This window comes from Salmo salar, chromosome ssa18, assembly GCF_905237065.1.
Source record: "Salmo salar chromosome ssa18, Ssal_v3.1, whole genome shotgun sequence".
Classification (NCBI taxonomy): domain Eukaryota; kingdom Metazoa; phylum Chordata; class Actinopteri; order Salmoniformes; family Salmonidae; genus Salmo; species Salmo salar.
In genome coordinates this window covers 59872943-59894841 of record NC_059459.1, presented here as the reverse complement: position 1 = coordinate 59894841, position 21899 = coordinate 59872943, and the positions used below count along the sequence as shown (strand labels likewise).

At 44.5% G+C, this 21899-nt stretch overlaps 1 protein-coding gene across 3 annotated transcripts in view; it reads right to left on the bottom strand.

Annotated features, from left to right (window-relative positions):
* Positions 1–4635: 4635 nt before the first annotated feature.
* Positions 4636–21899, bottom strand: part of LOC106577599 (rap1 GTPase-GDP dissociation stimulator 1) — a 56509-nt gene continuing 39245 nt past the window's right edge. For all 3 annotated transcript variants that reach the window (XM_045701346.1, XM_045701347.1, XM_014155797.2), the window contains 8 exons: positions 18131–18274; positions 12368–12499; positions 11394–11528; positions 10817–10942; positions 9710–9849; positions 7194–7320; positions 6548–6676; positions 4636–6357 (listed from right to left, as the gene is read on the bottom strand). In XM_045701346.1, the coding sequence (XP_045557302.1) occupies positions 6230–6357; positions 6548–6676; positions 7194–7320; positions 9710–9849; positions 10817–10942; positions 11394–11528; positions 12368–12499; positions 18131–18274 (1061 nt within the window). In that variant the 3' untranslated portion in view covers positions 4636–6229. The remainder of the gene's footprint in view (positions 6358–6547; positions 6677–7193; positions 7321–9709; positions 9850–10816; positions 10943–11393; positions 11529–12367; positions 12500–18130; positions 18275–21899) is intronic.

Here is a 21899-nt window from a genome sequence, read left to right as displayed (position 1 = left end):
AGGTCAGTTAGGATCACCACTTTCATTTTAAGAATGTGAAATGTCAGAATAATAGAGAGTGATTTATTTCATCTTTTATTTCTTTCATCACATTCCCAATGGGTCAGAAGCTTCACACCGCTTGGCCGCTGCCACTCTAACCTGGTGGTCCCAGCGCGCACGACCCACGTGGAGTTCCAGGTCTCCGGCAGCCTCTGGAACTGCCGGTCTGCAGCCAACAAGGCTGAGTTCATCTCAGCCTATGCTACCCTCCAGTCCCTAGACTTCCTGGCGCTGACGGAAACATGGATTACCACAGATAACACTGCTACTCCTACTGCTCTCTCTTCGTCTGCCCACGTGTTCTCGCATACCCCTAGAGCATCGAGCCAGCGGGGTGGTGGCACTGGAATCCTCATCTCTCCCAAGTGGACATTCTCTCTTTCTCCCCTGACCCATCTGTCTATCTCCTCATTTGAATTCCATGCTGTCACAGTTACCAGCCCTTTCAAGCTTAACATCCTTATCATTTATCGCCCTCCAGGTTCCCTTGGAGAGTTCATCAATGAGCTTGACGCCTTGATAAGTTCCTTTCCTGAGGATGGCTCACCTCTCACAGTTCTGGGTGACTTTAATCTCCCCACGTCTACCTTTGACTCATTCCTCTCTGCCTCCTTCTTTCCACTCCTCTCCTCTTTTGACCTCACCCTCTCACCTTCCCCCCCCTACTCACAAGGCAGGCAATACGCTTGACCTCATCTTTACTAGATGCTGTTCTTCCACTAATCTCATTGCAACTCCCCTCCAAATCTCCGACCACTAGCTTGTATCCTTTTCCCTCTTGCTCTCATCCAACACTTCTCACTCTGCCCCTACTCGGATGGTATTGCTCCGTCCCAACCTTCGCTCTCTCTCTCCCGCTACTCTCTCCTCTTCCATCCTATCATCTCTTCCCTCTGCTCAAACCTTCTCCAACCTATCTCCTGATTCTGCCTCCTCAACCCTCCTCTCCTCCCTTTCTGCATCCTTTGATTTTCTCTGTCCCCTATCCTCCAGGCCGGCTCGGTCCTCCCCTCCTGCTCCGTGGCTCGACGACTCACTACGAGCTCACAGAACAGGGCTCCGGGCAGCCGAGCGGAAATGGAGGAAAACTCGCCTCCCTGCGGACCTGGCATCCTTTCACTCCCTCCTCTCTACATTCTCCTCTTCTGTCTCTGCTGCTAAAGCCACTTTCTACCACTCTAAATTCCAAGCATCTGCCTCTAACCCTAGGAAGCTCTTTGCTACCTTCTCCTCCCTCCTGAATCCTCCTCCCCCCCCCCTCCTCCCTCTCTGCGGATGACTTCGTCAACCATTTTGAAAAGAAGGTTGACGATATCCGATCCTCGTTTGCTAAGTCAAACGACACCGCTGGTCCTGCTCACACTGCCCTACCCTGTGCTTTGACCTCTTTCTCCCCTCTCTCTCCAGATGAAATCTCACGTCTTGTGACGGCCGGCCGCCCAACAACCTGCCCACTTGACCCTATCCCTCCTCTCTTCTCCAGACCATTTCTGGAGACCTTCTCCCCCTTCCTCACCTCGCTCATCAACTCATCCTTGACCGCTGGCTACGTCCCTTCCGTCTTCAAGAGAGCGAGAGTTGCACCCCCTTCTGAAAAAAACCTACACTCGATCCCTCCGATGTCAACAACTACAGACCAGTATCCCTTCTTTCTTTTCTCTCCAAAACTCTTGAACGTGCCGTCCTTGGCCAGCTCTCCTGCTATCTCTCTCAGAATGACCTTCTTGATCCTAATCAGTCAGGTTTCAAGACTGGGCATTCAACTGAGACTGCTCTTCTCTGTGTCACGGAGGCTCTCCGCACTGCTAAAGCTAACTCTCTCTCCTCTGCTCTCATCCTTCTAGACCTATCTGCTGCCTTTGATACTGTGAACCATCAGATCCTCCTCTCCACCCTCTCCGAGTTGGGCATCTCCGGCGAGGCCCAGACATATCAGTGTGGATGACAGATCACCAGCTCAAGCTAAACCTCGGCAAGACGGAGCTGCTCTTCCTCCCGGGGAAGGACTGCCCGTTCCATGATCTCGCCATCACGGTTGACAACTCCCTTGTGTCCTCCTCCCAGAGTGCTAAGAACCTTGGCGTGATCCTGGACAACACCCTGTCATTCTCCACTAACATCAAGGCGGTGACCCGATCCTGTAGGTTCATGCTCTACAACATTCGCAGAGTACGACCCTGCCTCACACAGGAAGCGGCGCAGGTCCTAATCCAGGCACTTGTCATCTCCCGTCTGGATTACTGCAACTCGCTGTTGGCTGGGCTCCCTGCCTGTGCCATTAAACCCCTACAACTCATCCAGAACGCCGCAGCCCGTCTGGTGTTCAACCTTCCCAAGTTCTCTCACGTCACCCCGCTCCTCCGCTTTCTCCACTGGCTTCCAGTTGAAGCTCGCATCCGCTACAAGACCATGGTGATTGCCTACGGAGCTGTGAAGAGAACGGCACCTCCATACCTTCAGGCTCTGATCAGGCCCTACACCCAAACAAGGGCACTGCGTTCATCCACCTCTGGCCTGCTGGCCCCCCCTACCTCTGAGGAAGCACAGTTCCCGCTCAGCCCAGTCAAAACTGTTCGCTGCTCTGGCACCCCAATGGTGGAACAAGCTCCCTCACGACGCCAGGACAGCGGAGTCAGTCACCACCTTCCGGAGACACCTGAAACCCCACCTCTTTAAGGAATACCTAGGATAGGATAAAGTAATCCTTCTAACCCCCCCCCCCCCTTAAAAGATTTGATGCACTATTGTAAAGTGGTTGTTCCACTGGATATCATAAGGTGAATGCACCAATTCGTAAGTCGCTCTGGATAAGAGCGTCTGCTAAATGACTTAAATGTAAATGTAAATGTAAGTTTACATACACTCAATTAGTATTTGGTAGTATTGTCTTTAAATTGTTTAACTTGGGTCAAACATTTCGGGTAGCCTTCCACAAGCTTTGCACAATAAGTTGGGTGAGTTTTGGCCCATTCCTCCTGACAGAGCTGGTGTAACTGAGTCACGCTTTTTCAGTTCTGCCCACAAATCTTTCTATTGATTTCTGTAGGATTGAGGTCAGGGCTTTGTGATGGTCACTCCAATACCTTGACTTTGTTTTCCTTAAGCCATTATGCCACAACTTTGGAAGTATGCTTGGGGTCATTGTCCATTTGGAAGAACCATTTGCGACCAAGCTTAAACTTCCTGACTGATGTTTTGAGATGTTGCTTCAATATATCCACATAATTTTACTTCCTCATGATGCCATCTATTTTGTGAAGTGCACCAGGCCCTCCTGCAGCAAAGCACACCCACAACATGTTGCTGCCACCCCTGTGCTTCACGGTTGGGATGGTATTCTTCGGCTTGCAAGCCTCCCCCTTTTTCCTCCAAACATAACTATGGTCATTATGGCCAAACAGTTATATTTTTGTTTCATCAGACCAGAGGAGATTTCTCCAAAAGTAAGATCTTTGTCCCCATGTGCAGTTGCAAACTGTAGTCTGGCTTTTTTATGGCGGTTTTGGAGTGGTGGCTTCTTCCTTGCTGAGCGGCCTTTCAGGTTATGTCGATATAGGACTCATTTTATTGTGGATATAGAAACTTTTGCACCCGTTTCCTCCAGCATCTTCACAAGGTCCTTTGCTGTTGTTCTGGGATTGATTTGCACTTTTCGCACCAAAGTATGTTCATCGCTAGGAGCCAAGCACCAGAACACGTCTCCTTCCTGAGCGGTATGACGGCTGCGTGGTTCCATGGTGTTTTTACTTGCGTACAATTGTTTGTACAGATTAACGTGGTACCTTCAGGCATTTGGAAATTGCTCCCAAGGATGAACCAGACTTGTGGAGTTCTACAATTTTTTTCTGAGGTCTTGCTGATTTCTTTTGATTTTCCCATGATGTCAAGCAAAGAGGCACTCAGTTTGAAGGTAGACCTTGAAATACATCCACAGGTACACCTCCTCCAGCCTAACAGAAGTTTCTAAAGCCATGACATTTTCTGGAATTTTCCAAGCTGTTTAAAGGCAGTTAACTTAGTGTATGTAAACTTCTGACCCACTGGAATTGTGATACAGTGAATTATAAGTGAAATAATCTGTCTGTAAACAATTGTTGGAAAAATTACTTGTGTCATGCACAAAGTAGATGTCCTAACCGACTTGCCAAAACCAGTTTGTTAACAAGAAGTTTGTGGCGTGGTTGAAAAGCGAGTCTTAGTGACTCCAACCTAAGTGTATGTAAACTTCCCACTTCAACTGTATATGTTAATCTGATCAATGGACATTCCATCACCACTGTCAAAACTACCTATATGACAGAATTATCAAAGGGCCTTAAAGCCTGGCATGTGAGGCTAGATTCCATTCCAGATGGGGCTCCTGCTTACCCCTACCTAGTTGTCCCAGATCCATGAAGAGGAGTGAACTAGGATAGATGGGAGGGGGCAACCTTTTGGAATGGAATGCAGCCTAGGTGACACCATAGCTCAGAAAACCCTGTTTGACACACAATGAATGAAACATGATTAGAGCGGCTTATGAATAATACGAAAAAGACTTCCCCCTCTTCTTAATATATTAACAGGCAGTACAAACTCTAGGAACAACAAATACATTATTGCCAGCAATCATCTTTAATTATCTGTTCGAGTTACAATCTTTCAAATGTCCAACTCATCAATGACATTTACAACAAACATTTATGTTTATAATATCGTAATGCAGTTACTTTGTGGTTACATCTTGATTGGATTGTGTCTTTGTAAGGTTACAAATCTGATAAATTACCATTCATACCTGACAATAAAGAACAAAGTGCCGATAATAAACAAATAATTTATAATAAAAAAATGCCTATGTCACCAGACGGTGCCTAATGCAGTATCCAACATGCTGGAATGTGCATGTTCTCGATACTTCGAGTGGGAGAGAAACCATCACACATGCAAACCAAGAACTGGCAGGGAGAAACCATAGAGCAGTACCACAAGTTGACAGGGGAGGGTGTCCCCAGACTGGCCCATTCTGACAGGCTTATGGGGGGGGGGTAGTGTTAAATAACTTAGGACCCACTTAATATGATATAGGAATCTTCTGAAATGTGCAGCGCTACCCCATTGGTCCCCGACTCATGATAAAAGCAACAAATCCAGACAGTATATACCTGGTATGGCTGACTGCTTCACTGTACACTCTCAGAGACCAGGGAGTGAGCGACTGGGTTCTTCTGGAGGTTCTAACTTCTAACCTATGCATGATTTCCTCCATGTCTGAGGACACTCAGGTGGGCACTTGTATGTGCTAGTGGAGCTCTAGCCTGGGATATGTTCAGTTGGGGGTGAAATGTTCACAACATTGCAGATAGAAATGTAACAGAGTCAACACCATACCCTATTCTACTTGACATATCTGTTCTACATGATATATTTATTATATATTCTGTAACGATTCACCATTCTAAACATTCCCCTGATATAACAGTAAGGTTTTTTGGGACAATAAGTCAGGTTTAGTTGGGTTTGTATGAAAGTTAAAAGGGAAGAGAGGATTGAGTGGGATTATCAAGCAAACTCCTTTCAAACGCCAGTTTAAGTACAAACATGATTGAACACTATTCTCTGTAAGATTTGCCCAGGGCTGTGGTTTTGGGTACGTGACAGGTTCAAAATGAACACGGATACACCATCAACTGGACTAAAACATGCACGTTGACTTCAATTCGGGCTGGTACTCAAGCTAACATGGGACACGGAAGTAAGAACACAGCAAGGATGCATGGCTGCTAAATTTGTTTTCAAACCACCTAACTCAAACAGTTTTTTTTTTGTTCTTTTGTATGTTTTTATTTTTTATTTAACGATATTGGCGAGTTATTGAAGTGAACGGGTATCACAGCTATGGTCATCATAAAAAGTGTTCTCTCTTTGTATGTTTATCTATTGCGAAACGAAAAGGCTGTCTACTGGCGCCTTGTTTTTTAAATATGGATGGAGCTGCTGCTTGGAGCGGAGTATGAATGCGCGGGGGGGGGGGGGTAGTTAGCTGGAACAGCTGGCTGTTGACAGGGGGACAGGGACAGGATACCTTGGCACGTGACGATGGGAAACACACAGAGGGAGGAAGGTTCTGTAGAAAGGAATGGGGGGCAGGGATTGGCTATGAGGCAGGCATTGGGGGTCGGGGGGGGTTGTGGGGGTTAAGAGTCCTTTAGCTCTGTGCCGTTAGCCTCTGCTCTGTGAGCGACGCCTGGTGGGACACCGTTTTGTTCTCGTGCGACCGCAGCTTGGAGACCACGTCGATGAAGGCCAGCCCCTGCACTTCTTTATGGAGAGGCTCTGGAGGAGGGTGAGAGAAGAACAGGTCCAATGTAGAAGTCTTTAAAGGAAGCACAAATCTAAACCATAATTAAATACCGCTATGTCCATACTAGTATACTACTCTGTGCAATGCCCTAGTTTGGATATTGGCGCAAAAGCTGCGTCTTAGTTCTTCTAAGTGGCTGATTCAAAATGGCCGGCCTTTTACCTGAACCCATGACCGCACAGATGATGACCATGGAGTTGTATTTGACCTCAGGCGCACTCATCTCGTCTGACAGCAGCTTGTGGAGCACCTGTACCAGGCCAGCCCCAACAAAGTCCTTTTCGGCCCCCACTGAAACCATGACAAACACACCGTGTGACCAATTATTTTGTACAATTGTTTAAATGCATTCCAATGCACCATCAGAGTCAATGCTTTGCCTCTTACAAAAGGGTGTGTATTGAGCACACTGTAACAAAAGCTTCAACAGTGAATTTATATTTATACAGCACTTTCACTAGGTCCCAAATTGCTTTGCGTTGTGTGGTTCCTTCTAACTCGCCCTGTACATCCTCAAACTACTTTCATTTTATTCTAGCGATGCAATACATCGGGTCATGTTCAGTAAGCATGGGGATAGAAAAGATTTTGAAACGGAGTAAGACAGGGAAGTGCTACCTGATCTTGTCCGGAAACAGTTTTCTTTTCTTGTTTCAAAACATTTTAGTACAGTGTGCCCTACTAAACACAACCCAGGCACCGTTAAAGAAAGTGCTACCAATCTGGCCCTTACTATACCATGTGGCTAACACAGTAGTTAGAATTTGGCTGCACTGTGACATCATGACCCTGACCCCCTGACTCTTACCCAGGTCCAACCCGGCGATGAGGCCCAGAGCCACCAGCGCCTCGTTCTGCATGATCATGTGTTCACTCGTCGCCATGACTACTAAATGCTTCACTCCTGCACCCTGGATGACAGTTTTTACGACGTCCTGAAAACACAAACAAATTAACTAATTAAGAAACAAATACATTTCAAAAAAATGGGGGCACAACTCTAAATCAGGGGAAGCCAACCCTCATCCTGGATGTAGATTCTGGGTGTGCAGGGTTGTGCTCCAGTCATGCACTGACACACTTGCCTTTACTAATCCCGCTGCTCATCAGGAGCTGAAGTCAGGCGTTAGAGCACGATAGGAACAAAAACCTGCACACCCAGTAACTTTCAAAGAGGGTAGACCACTAAGGCCAGTCCACCTCCACTCTAAATAATATAGGACTCTTCTGTACAGTGCACTTGTAGGACCTACAGTTGAAGTCAGAAGTTAACATACACCTTAGCCAAAAACATTTCAACTCAGTTTCACAATTCCTGACATTTAATCCTTGTAAAAATTCCCTGTCTTAGGTCAGTTAGGATCACCACTTTATTTTAAGAATGTGAAATGTCAGAATAATACTAGAGAATGATTTATTTAAGCTTTTATTTCTTTCATTACATTCCCGTGGGTCAGAAGTTTACATGCACTCAATTAGTATTTGGTAGCATTGCCTTTAAATTGTTTAACTTTGGTCAAACATTTTGGGTAGCCTTCCACAAGCTTACCACAATAGGTTGGGTGAATTTTGGCCCATTCCTCCTGACAGACCTGGTGTAACTGAGTCAGGTTTGTAGGCCTCCTTGCTCGCACACGCTTTTTCAGTTCTGCTCACAAATTTTCGACAGGGCTTTGGGATGGCCACTCCAATAATATGACTTTGTTGTCCTTAAGCCATTTTGCCACAACTTTGGAAGTATGGTTGGGGGTCATTGGCCATTTGGAAGACCCATTTGTGGCCAAGCTTTATCTTCCTGACTGATGTCTTGAGATGTTGCTTCAATATATCCACATCATTTTACTTCCTCATGATGCCATCAGTCCCTCCTGCAGCAAAGGACCCCCACAACATGATGCTGCCACCCCCGTGCTTCACGGTTGGGATGGTGTTCTTCGGCTTGCAAGCCTCCCCCCTTTTCCTCCAAACATAACGATGGTCATTATGGCCAAACAATAATTTTTTTGTTTCATGAGGATATTTCTCCAAAAAGTACAATCTTTGTCCCCATGTGCAGTTGCAAACCGTAGTCTGGCTTTTTTATGGTGGTTTTGGAGCAGTGGTTTCTTCCTTGCTGAGCGGCGGCTTTTCAGGTTATGTCGATATTGGACTCGTTTTACTGTGGATATAGATACTTTTGTACCCGTTTCCTCCAGCATCTTCACAAGGTCCTTTGCTGCTGTTCTGGGATTTATTTGCACTTTTCGCACCAAAGTACATTCATCTCTAGGAGACAGAACGCGTCTCCTTCCTGAGCGGTATGACGGCTGCTTGGTCCCATGGTGTTTATACTTGCGTACAATTGTTTGATGAACAGATGAACGTGGTACCTTCAGGCGTTTGGAAATTGCTCCCAAGGATGAACCAGACTTGGAGGTCTAAAAAAAAAAATTCTGAGGTCTTGGCTGACTTCTATTGATTTTCCCATGATGTCAAGCAAAGAGGCACTGAGTTTGAAGGTAGGCCTTGAAATACATCCACAGATACACCTCCAATTAACTCAAATTATGTCAATTAGCCTATCAGAAGTTTCTAAAGCCATAACATAATTTTCTGGAATTTTCCAAGCTGTTTAAAGGCACAGTCAACTTAGTGTATGCAAACTTCCGACCCACTGGAATTGTGATACAGTGAAATAATCTGTCTGTAAACAATTGTTGGAAAAATTACTTGCATCATGCACAAATTAGATGTCCTAACCGACTTGCCAAAACTATAGTTTGTTAACAAGAAATTTGTGGAGTGGTTGAAAAACAAGTTTTAATGACCCCAACCTAAGTGTATGTATACTTCTGACTTCAACTGTACATCTCTGGTGCTTCCACAGGGTTCTATTCTATCTGGCGATCTGCAAATAGGACAGAAACATTTAGAGCCTGGAGCTCATAAATCTACAGTCTAAGAATGAGACAACCAGAGTCTGAGGTGCCCCCGAGTCATTCTCCTCAGATGAGGGACCGGGTAGGAAATGTAGCAGAACTGACAACGCTGTCTCTGGGCGTGAGTCAACAAGGAACACCGTATATCAGGAAGAGTAAGAACATGACTCCCACCTCAGTTGTTCTGTTCCCTTGATGAATAATGTAACATAAAGCATGGATTGGATTTTGAGCTGAGAGTTAGATTAGTAAAGACAAGCTAGCTGATACAGCCTTTGATTAAAATATAGCTGATAACATATACATTCAGTGTGTGTGTATGCAGTTCAGATATGGGTCAGGATGTAATCTGTGGTGGCGGCCAGCCAGCCACAGATGGTGTGTTTTCATGGCAGCTGGCCCTAACCTTTGACTTGCTGTGGCGGATGAGGGCTGAGAGCAGCCTGTTGGACTCTCCCATGACCCCTGCGTGGTCCTTGGCCTCACACCACTCTACCAGACGCTCTACCAGCTTCCCATTGGTCCCCAGCTGGTCTGCCGCATCCGCTGGGGGAGGGGGGGACACAACAGGTAACGCTTTATTTCACAGCTCTATTACCATTGGTAGCTTTCTGGTATATAAACTAGAATTCATTGGTTCCTAATTATTCTTATACTTGGTAACTTATTTTTATTTTTATATATATATTTTTTTTTAAATAGGTCACTTCTTGGTAACAATTGTCACTTTCTAGTATTTGGTATAATGAATCCCTGAACTCCAGGGAGGAAGAGATAGAAGAAGAAAAACTCTCATAATGACATGGTCAGAAAAGGTGCACTTGTTATATCACCTTGAGTAGACTGCTATTCTAACACCCTGTCAACTTTCTGAATCTCACTGTCACACTCCGTTCGATAGCAATTCAATCAAAGATGGATGCCGTCGATATCCATGTCACTCTGGATCTAACTGGTTTGCACTTGGCCTTGCCCGGTCCTCCCCAACCCAACCCCTTCTTGATGAAGGTTCAACAACATTTGACACAAACGTATCGTATTCCGATGCTCTTTGTGGGAGTACCTTCCTATCCAACTTTCTGCTGAAAAAAAAATACATACTGGTCAATTTAAGGATAAAAAGTGAGGTACAGAACGGTTCAAGGTTAGTGCATCATAAGGAAGGAATTCTAGCCTCTATATGTTGCTATATACCTATATGGGTGGAAACATTCACACCTGTCACTGATACTAGTCAATTTGAAGACGGAGCGCGGGGCACTGAAGACGGAGCGCGGGGCACTGAAGACGGAGCGCGGGGCACTGAAGACGGAGCGCGGGGCACTGAAGACGGAGCGCGGGGCACTGAAGACGGAGCGCGGGGCACTGAAGACGGAGCGCGGGGCACTGAAGATGGAGCGCGGGGCACTGAAGACGGAGCGCGAGGCACAGTCCGATGGTTTATGGCATTATTAGGAAGGTGTTCTACAGTGCGTTGTAGGTGTTATAAATGTGCTATAAAAAAGTGTTCTACCTTGAGTGTCGATGAGCATGCGTAACGTGCCCAGCAGTTTGAACTGGACAGGAGGCATCTCTGATGGGAGGAACTTCAACACTGTATCTGACACACCTGCCGACAGCATCTTAGCCTTGTTCACAACTGAAGGGACAGGAGAAGAATAAACAACGATGAAACATGTTAAATAAATCAATACATAAATAAATACATACATTGAAACTATTCTCCCTTAAGACATGTAGCAAATTCATTATTTTACTTATTTAGGTATGGACTATATACTGCAATTCAGCTCTAAGCTGCCAATGCAATACACCATGAAAATAAAATGAAAATATACCAACTTTGTAACTATTGTATTCAACCAGTAATAACCAATTAAGGCTCAAGGAAAGAACAACTTCTAGTCAAAGCGCTGCTCCTGTACTTGTTTGCAGTTACATTGGCCAAGACCTACCCCCCCACCCACAGAAAACAAACGAGTGCAGGGAAAGCACTTGGGACAGGAAGTTAATGTTAAAGAATTGCCTATGAGTCATACACAACATTGACAGTATACTCAATCAGGCTTGGAATGCCTTGGGAGTCTTACCAGGAATGGCCAGGTTGCGCAGGGCGCTGAGCGCGGCGTGCTGCACGGTGACGTTGCCCTCGTCCACGTGGCGATCCAGCAGCTCCAGCAGCTTCTGAACGATGCCTGATTCCACCATGTGGATGCAGTTACCATCTGGGGGAGAAATAGAACGTCATAACTTAACCCACTGCACATTAAAAGTTATGGGCTGTGCAGGCTTTTGCTCCCACCATGCTCTAACATATGATTCCACAAATCAAAGTTCTGAAGAACCCCTATCCTCAGATCTAAAAAGGACTGGATAGGTGTTAGGAGGGGAATATTCCAATGCCATTTCCTTCTGACTGTAATTTTACCTTCATCGTTTGATGGAAAATAGGAAAACAGGTTACATGCAGATTATTCTCTTCATATCCATGTACGGAATAAATAATTAGGGAGGCTATAATAATAAGGACTTTTATTTATCAGGGTGTTTGAAGTCAGCCTGGATGCAGGATTCACTGACACGGGACGAAACACTGTGCTTTAGATGAGTAATGATATGGAATGACTAATGGCCGGGCCTGTGATCTATATTCAGCACTCTGAGGCAGCAGGTTTTATTAGGGGGAAAACTGATCTAGAAGACATCTGGGAGAATGTGGAGAGATGTGCCGAATGCTGATTAACTGTGCTACATGACAGAGAAGCATTTCTACAATCTGAGTGTTGTGCTGATTCCCTATTCTACAACACAGAAAAGTGTGTCTGATCTACACATTCTGTTCTATACATTTCTACAGAATCGGAATGTTCTGTGAAGTCACACCCCACGTAACGCGACCCAGATTGTGGTCAGTATTAAAGCCATCCAAGGGGAGTTTTATCCTGAATAAAACCCCTTTTGGTTCAATCTGTTACCACAGGCAATGTGTACCCTCCTTCATAGAAATTGAATGGTCTAAAGGGCTTTGTCCCTTCTATTAACTGTATTTCTATAGCTTCCTCACCGTTGCGAGCGAAGTTGGCGATGGCCAGTGCCCCTGCCAGCTGCAGCTGGTGGTTGTGGGATGGCACCCATGACAGGACCCTCTGGAACACACTGCCCTTGCCCCCCTCAAACAGCTTCTGCATGGACTCGTCTGAGGAGAGAGGTGGGGAGAGGCTGTCAACACAAACACCCACCGACTGCAGCAGTAAAATGACAAAGCAGTTATTTATTAAACAGAAAAGCATTAAAAAAAGACCACACGCGTGTGCACGAACACACAGAGACACAAATAAGCATGTATGTTTTGGTCAGAAAAGGTTACAGGATAATTGTTCTCCTTAGGTTCAGTATAAATGAAAGTGGATAGGAAGAATAAGTAGTCTAGGAGAATGCTATGGAAACCAGATCATATCGAAGCCTCTAACGCACCTAGATCTACAACCACATTCTCCCTCACATTTGGTTGTCATAAAATATTCACAAATGGATTCACAATGTATTCTCCACCACTCTGCTCTAAGTAAGGCTGAGAGTCCATCTGAAGATTTACTCATCACACAACCATCATATCTATCTTTTCCCCAACCTGCTCCTTCTTCCTACCCTATTCTTATTCACTCTCACACTCTATTTCCCCCCGTCTATCATTTGGCCTGAGCGGAACGGTTTCCATGCACATGCTTGAAACCCGGTCAAAGCAACCACAGCACAAAGGGTCAGTACATAGATCTATGCGTTTTTATCTAGGTTTGAGTCGTACACACTGAATCATCCTTATCGAAGACATGTTTATGTTGCAGTTGAGATGTGACGGTCATTTTGTTGTGTCGGCAGGACAGAGCGGCTGCATCCAGGGGGTTGGTGTGTGTCTCTTTGTTAACAACAGCTGGTGGGCGATCTCTAATATTAAGGAAATCTCAAGGTTCTGCTCGCCTGAGTTGGAATACCTAATGATAACATGCAGACCATACTATTAACCAAGAGAGTTTCCATCTATTTTTGTAGCTGTCAATTTACCACCACTAACCGATGCTGGCACTAAGACCGCACTCAACGAGCTGTATTGAGCTATAAGCAAACAAGAAAATGCTCATCCAGAGGCCGCGCTCCTAGTGGCCAGTGATTTTAATGCAGGAAAGCTGAAATCCGTTTTAGTTCATTTCTAACATCATGTCACCTGTGCAACTAGAGTGGAAAAAAACTCTAGATCATCTTTACCACACACAGAGAAGCATACCAAGCTCTCCCTCGCCCTCCATTTGGCAAATCTGACCATAACTCTATCCCGAGCGGCGCAGTAGACTAAAGCACTGCATCTCAGTGCTAGAGGCGTCACTACAGACACCCTAGTTCGAATCCAGGCTGTATCACAACCGGCCGTGATTGGGAGTCCCATAGGGTGGCGCACAATTGGCTCAGCGTCGTCCGGGTTTGGCCGGTGTAAGCCGTCATTCTAAAGAATAATTTGTTCTTCACCAACTTGCCTAGTTAAATAAAGGTTAAAAATGGATTCCTGCTTACAAGCAAAAATTCAAACAGTAAGTACCAGTGACACGCTCAATGCGGAAGTGGTCAGATGAAGCTGATGCTAAGCAACAGGACTGTTTTACTAGCACAGACTGGAATATGTACGGGATTCATCCAATGGCATTGAAGAGTTTACCACATCAGTCATCGGATTCATTAATAAGTGCGTCGACGACGTTGTCCCAACAGTGACAATACGTATACAATGCATTAGGAAAGTATTCAGACCCCTTCCCCTTCTCCACATTTTGTTACGTTACAGCCTTATTCTAAAATGTATTAAATAAATGTTTTTCCTCAACAATTGATTTTATTTTTTTCACCTTTATTTAACCAGGTAGGCAAGTTGAGAACAAGTTCTCATTTACAACTGCGACCTGGCCAAGATAAAGCAAAGCAGTTCGACACACAACAACACAGAGTTACACATGGAGTAAAACAAACATACAGTCAATAATACAGTTGAAAAACAAGTCTATATACACTGCTCAAAAAAATAAAGGGAACACTTAAACAACACAATGTAACTCCAAGTCAATCACACTTCTGTGAAATCAAACTGTCCACTTAGGAAGCAACACTGATTGACAATAAATTTCACATGCTGTTGTGCAAATGGAATAGACAACAGGTGGAAATTATAGGCAATTAGCAAGACACCCCCAATAAAGGAGTGGTTCTGCAGGTGGGGACCACAGACCACTTCTCAGTTCCTATGCTTCCTGGCTGATGTTTTGGTCACTTTTGAATGCTGGCGGTGCTTTCACTCTAGTGGTAGCATGAGACGGAGTCTACAACCCATACAAGTGGCTCAGGTAGTGCAGCTCATCCAGGATGGCACATCAATGCGAGCTGTGGCAAGAAGGTTTGCTGTGTCTGTCAGCGTAGTGTCCAGAGAATGGAGGCGCTACCAGGAGACAGGCCAGTACATCAGGAGATGTGGAGGAGCCCGTCGTAGGGCAAACACCCAGCAGCAGGACCGCTACCTCCGCCTTAGTCACTTTACCCCTAACTACATGTAGAAATTACCTCGACTAACCTGTACCCCCGCACATTGACTCGGTACTTGTACTCCTTGTATATAGCATCGTTATTGTTATTTTATTGTGTTACTATTTCCTACACACACACACACACACACACCCACGACCGTTCAAAAGTTTGGGGTCACACAGAAATGTCCTTGTTTTTGAAAGAAAATCCATTTTTTTCCATTAAAATGACATCAAATTGTTCAGAAAAACAGTGGAGACATTGTCAATGTTGTACATGACTATTGTAGCTGGAAACGGCAGATTTTTTATGGAATATCTACATAGGCGTACAGAGGCCCATTATGAGCAACCATCACTCCTGTGTTCCAATGGCACCTTGTCTTAGCTAATCCAAGTGTATCATTTTCTAAGGCTAATTGATAATTTGAAAACCCTTTTGCAATTATGTTAACACAGCTGAAAACTGTTGTCTGATTAAAAAAGCAATACAACTGGCCTTCTTTAGACTAGTTGAGTATCTGGAGCATCAGCATTTGTGGGTTCGATTACAGGCTCAAAATGTCCAGAAACAAAGAACTTTCTTCTGAAACTCGTCAGTCTATTCTTGTTCTGAGAAATTAAGGCTATTCCAGGCGATAAATTGCCAAGAAACTGAAGATCTCGTACAACACTATGTACTACTCCCTTCACAGAACAGCGCAAACTGTCCCTAACCAGAATATAAAGAATAGTGAGAGGCCCCGGGGCACAACTGAGCGAGCGGACAAGTACATTAGAGTGTCTAGTTTGAGAAACAGACGCCTCACAAGTCCTCAACAGGCAGCTTCATTAAATAGTACCCGCAAAACACATCTCAACGTCAACAGTGAAGAGGCGACTCCGGGATGCTGGCCTTCTAGTTGCAAAGAAAAAGTCATATCTCAGAATGGCCAATAAAAAGAAAAGATTAAGATGGGCAAAAGAACACAGACACTGGACAGAGGAACTCCGCCTAGAAGGCCAGCATCCCGGAGTCACCTCTTCGCTGTTGACGTTGAGACTGGTGTTTTGTAATTAATTGTAATCGAACCCACAAATGCTGATACTCCAGAAACTCAACTAGTCCAAAGGTGGCCAGTTGTATTGCTTCTTTAATCAGCACAACCGTTTTCAGCTGTGCTAACATAATTGCACAAGGGTTTTCTAATGATCAATTAGCCTTTTAAAATTATAAACTTGGATTAGCTAACACAACGTGCCATTGGAACACAGGAGTGATGGTTGCTGATAATGGGCCTCTGTACGCCTATGTAGATATTCCATTAAAAAGAAATCTGCTGTTTCCAGCTACAATAGTCATTTACAACATTAACAACGTCTACACTGTATTTCTGATCAATTTGATGTTCTTTTAATGGACAAAAATGTGGTAGTGTATATTTTTCTTACTTTTTTACTTTGGGAATGGGTTCGTAAGTAAGCAAGCATTTCACGGTAAAATCTACACCTGTTGTATTCGGCGCATGTGACCAATACATTTTTATTTGGTTCAGAGCCTTAATTTGGCCTTAGTATAAGTGTTCGCACATCCATGAGTCTCTGTGTGTGTATGTATGTACAGTTGAAGGCGGAAGTTCACATACACCTAGGTTGGAGTCATTAAAACTCGTTTTTCAACCACCACATATTTCTTGTTAATAAACTATAGTTTTGGCAAGTCGGTTAGGCAATCTACTTTATGCATGACACAAGTCATTTTCCCAACAATTGTTTACAGACTTATTTCACTTATAATTCACTGTATCACAATTCCAGTGAGTCAGAAGTTTACATACACTAAGTTGACTGTGCCTTTAAACAGCTTGGAAAATTACAGAAAATGATGTCATGGCTTTAGAAGCTTCTGATAGGCTAATTGACATCATTTGAGTCAATTGGAGGTGTACCTGTGGATGTATTTCAAGGCCTACCTTCAAACTCAGTGCCTCTTTGCTTGACATCATGGAAAAATCTAATGAAATCAGCCAAGACTTCAGAAACAAAATTGTAGACCTCCACAAGTCTGGTTCATCCCTTGGGAGCAATTTCCAAATGCCTGAAGGTACCACGTTCATCTGTGCAAACAATAGTACGCAAGTATAAACACCATGGGACCACGCAGCCGTCATACCGCTCAGGAAGGAGAAGCATTCTGTCTCCTAGAGACCTTGTGAAGATGCTGGAGGAAACGGGTACAAAATTATCTATATCCACAGTAAAACGAGTCCTATATCGACATAACCTGAAAGGCCACTCAGCACGGTAGAAGCCACCGCTCCAAAACCGCCATAAAACCGCCAGACTACGGTTTGCAACTGCACATGGGGACAAAGATCGTACTTTTTGGAGAAATTGTCCTCTGGTCTGATGAAACAAAAATAGAACTGTTTGGCCATAATGACCATCGTTATGTTTGGAGGAAAAAGGGGGAGGCTTGCAAGCCGAAGAACACCATCCCAACCGTGAATCACGGGGGTGACAGCATCATGTTGTGGGTGTGCTTTGCTGTAAGAGGACTGGTGCACTTGTATGTGGATATATTGAAGCAACATCTCAAGCCATCAGTTAGGAAGTTAAAGCTTGGTCGCAAATGGGTCTTCCAAATGGACAATGACCCCAAGCATACTTCCAAAGTTGTGGCAAAATGGCTTAAGGACAACAAAGTCAAGGTATTGGAGTGGCCATCACAAAGCCCTGACCTCAATCCCATAAAACATTTGTGGGCAGAACTGAAAAAGTGTGTGTGAGCCTACAAACCTTACTCAGTTACACCAGCTCTGTCAAGAGGAATAGGCCAAAACTCACCCAAATTATTGTGGGAAGCTTGTGGAAGGCTACCCGAAAAGTTTGACCCAAGTTAAACAATTTAAAGGCAATGCTACCAAATACTAATTGAGTGTATGTAAACTTCTCACCCACTGGGAATGTGATGAAAGAAACAAAAGCTGAAATAAATAATTCATTTCACATTCTTAAAATAAAGTGGTGATCCTAACTGACCTAAAACAGGGAATTTTACTAGGATTAAATGTCAGGAATTGTGAAAAACTGAGTTGAAATGTTTTTGGCTAAGGTGTATGTAAACTTCCGACTTCAACTGTATGTATGTATGGTTGAAGTCGGAAGTTTACATACACCTTAGCCAAATACATTTAAACTCAGTTTTTCACAATTCCTGACATTTAATTCTAGTAAAAATTCCCAACTGTATGTGTGTATGCATGTATGTGTGTTTGTAGTACCTCCCAGCAGCAGCAGCACCATGAGATCAGAGGCTGTTTTGAGCTGCGCCACATCCTCCTCCCGCACTCCGTCCACTGTGTGAACTACCACATCTAACAGACACTCCACCAGGCCGGCCTCCACCAACTGCAGCTTGATCACATCTGAGACAGAAAAAAAGAGAGAGAGAGAGAGAGAGAGAGAGAAATAAAGAGAAAAAAAGAGAGAGAAGAAAAAAAGAGAGAAAAAAAGACAGAGAGAAAAAAAAAGAGAGAAAAAAAGAGAGAGAGAGAGACAGAAATGCAGTTACACAGAATTAACAATGACATATTTAATCCTATGGTGAGAACGAGCACCGCCTGGTCATGCACGCTGTGAAAAGATGTCAAGTCAGCAGTTTATCAACAACTTGTGACACACACACACACACACAGCATATCTCCCACAGACACACGCCAGGTTTGTTTATACACCCCACTCATATATGACATACATCATTGTCTGTTTTTTGTCCGGCAAAAGTACAACTAAAATCAACTATTTCAGAGGCTTTGTGCATTTCTTGTTGGCTAATCTTCAACAGTTGTCATTCATCCGGCAACGGATGACTCCCATTGAAAAAGCATCGACTTCATCCGAAATTCTCCGACACAAAATCCCAGTGTGCCGACAGCCTTTTCTTTTTTAGGATTCATACCTTACTTGTGATGTTTACTTTGTGATTATTACTTTTTCGGACCCAATTCCACTTCCCCTGCTCGAGTGTCAAAGGGTCCACTGGGGTAATCATTATGAAACATCATGTTTGTCTTAGTTTTGTTTTTCAAAAGTGTATGCGAGTCATGAGACTGGTAGTAGCACCCTTGGCGTTCCTTATAAGGCAGTACACATCTCAACTGTAACATAAATATGTCTTAGATAATGAAGATCTGTGAGTACATGTATATGATTCAAACAGAGATAAAAATGGTGATTCATGCACTGGCCTATTGTGCTGTGTCATCTAAGGAATAGCCTTACAAGGCAGTAGTACTATGTAAGGAACGTCAGTCTTTCCTGGCAGGAAGTCCAAGTGAGAAACAGGAGGGTGGTAAAGACGACAGTTGGTTCATCAACACATGAATGGTAGCAGGGTGAACTTCCTTAAAACATCATCCATTTAATTTGTTCAAATACTGGTTGAATGCAGTCAACTCAAGAACATGGATATGAACTGGAAGTCCTGGCTCACTCAAGGAATCGCGCTTCAGTAAGTCAAACAATGTGGTGATCATTTTCAATAAACATCTGAAAAAAAAGTGTTTTGAATGACCTATTTATAACCTGAATTGAAACGCAGTGGCTGTACAGTAACATGCTATACATGACATCCGAGCTCTGGGTCTTCGCTTCACAGCTCTGTATGGGTTTTGACTGACAGCCGTTCTGAACTTGACAGCATGTGGAAAGTTGCCCCATCCCTCCCTGTCTGAGTGAGGGAAACGCTGTAAAGTACGAGGACTTGATGTATTTTGAAAGATGAGATGTTGAGGATAATAAACGCAGCTTTGATGTTATACAAGCATGCCAAACACCCATGAGTCCAAATGTTTAACTGCTATCATGGTTATGCATATGCTTTCCATAATTCTTCTGTAAGAAACATTATAATTTAGCCCTATCCATATACGCCAATTAAACTGAAATTGCGGGTGTCAAGGTCATATAAAATAGTAAGCCGTTACTTGAATTTCTTGAAACGCTTCACTGTGTGTTTGTTTTTCTGTTGTTGTTGTCATCCTGTTGAGGTGTGGGAAGGTGTGGGGTAGAGGCTTTCACGGGTCCAAAAAGTTTGACCCGTTCTGAAATGGACGTGGGACTTTTCCCCACCCGGACCCGATAGATAGATAGATTATATATATATATATATATATATATATATATATATATATATATATATATACACACACACTGCTCAAAAAAATAAAGGGAACACTAAAATAACACATCCTAGATCTGAATGAATGAAAAAATCTTATTAAATACTTTTATCTTTACATAGTTGAATGTGCTGACAACAAAATCACACAAAAAGAATCAATGGAAATCCAATTTATCAACCCATGGAGGTCTGGATTTGGAGTCACACTCAAAATTAAAGTGGAAAACCACACTTCAGGCTGTTCCAACTTTGATGTAATGTCCTTAAAACAAGTCAAAATGAGGCTCAGTAGTGTGTGTGGCCTCCACGTGCCTGTATGACCTCCCTACAACGCCTGGGCATGCTCCTGATGAGGTGGCGGATGGTCTCCTGAGGGATCTCCTCCCAGACCTGGACTAAAGCATCCGCCAACTCCTGGACAGTCTGTGGTGCAACGTGGCGTTGGTGGATGGAGCGAGACATGATATCCCAGATGTGCTCAATTGGATTCAGGTCTGGGGAACGGGCGGGCCAGTCCATAGCATCAATGCCTTCCTCTTGCAGGAACTGCTGACACTCCAGCCACATGAGGTCTAGCATTGTCTTGCATTAGGAGGAACCCAGGGCCAACCGCACCAGCATATGGTCTCACAAGGGGTCTGAGGATCTCATCTCGGTACCTAATGGCAGTCAGGCTACCTCTGGCGAGCACATGGAGGGCTGTGCGGCCCCCCAAAGAAATGCCACCCCACACCATGACTGACCCACTGCCAAACCGGTCATGCTGGAGGATGTTGCAGGCAGCAGAACGTTCTCCACGGCGTCTCCAGACTCTGTCACATGTGCTCAGTGTGAACCTGCCTTCATCTGTGAAGAGCACAGGGCGCCAGTGGCGAATTTGCCAATCTTGGTGTTCTCTGGCAAATGCCAAACGTCCTGCACGGTGTTGGGCTGTAAGCACAACCCCCACCTGTGGACGTCGGGCCCTCATACCACCCTCATGGAGTCTGTTTCTGACCGTTTGAGCAGACACATGCACATTTGTGGCCTGCTGGAGGTCATTTTGCAGGGCTCTGGCAGTGTTCCTCCTTGCACAAAGGCGGAGGTAGCGGTCCTGCTGCTGGGTTGTTGCCCTCCTACGGCCTCCTCCACGTCTCCTGATGTACTGGCCTGTCTCCTGGTAGCGCCTCCATGCTCTGGACACTACGCTGACAGACACAGCAAACCTTCTTGCCACAGCTCGCATTGATGTGCCATCCTGGATGAGCTGCACTACCTGAGCCACTTGTGTGGGTTGTAGACTCCGTCTCATGCTACCACTAGAGTGAAAGCACCGCCAGCATTCAAAAGTGACCAAAACATCAGCCAGGAAGCATAGGAACTGAGAAGTGGTCTGTGGTCCCCACCTGCAGAACCACTCCTTTATTGGGGGTGTCTTGCTAATTGCCTATAATTTCCACCTGTTGTCTATTCCATTTGCACAACAGCATGTGAAATTTATTGTCAATCAGTGTTGCTTCCTAAGTGGACAGTTTGATTTCACAGAAGTGTGATTGACTTGGAGTTACATTGTGTTGTTTAAGTGTTCCCTTTATTTTTTTGAGCAGTATATATATATATATATAAGACCCGTTCTGAACGGACCAGAGGACAACTAGACCCATTCCGTATAGACCCGGTTGGTTCAATCTTTAAGCTACTTTATTAACCAGACCTGATAAAGCCTGAGGGAGGGGAAGTAGCGAGAGGTGATGCTCTAGCAGGAGTCGTGCGGTGTCTGTAGGCTACTGTGAGTGTAAGCAAGTGACAGGGTGAGCAGGGAGAGGCCAACAACAACAAGCTACATGTGCCACTCGTTAAAAGCAAGAACAGAATCGCTCTCTCTCTCT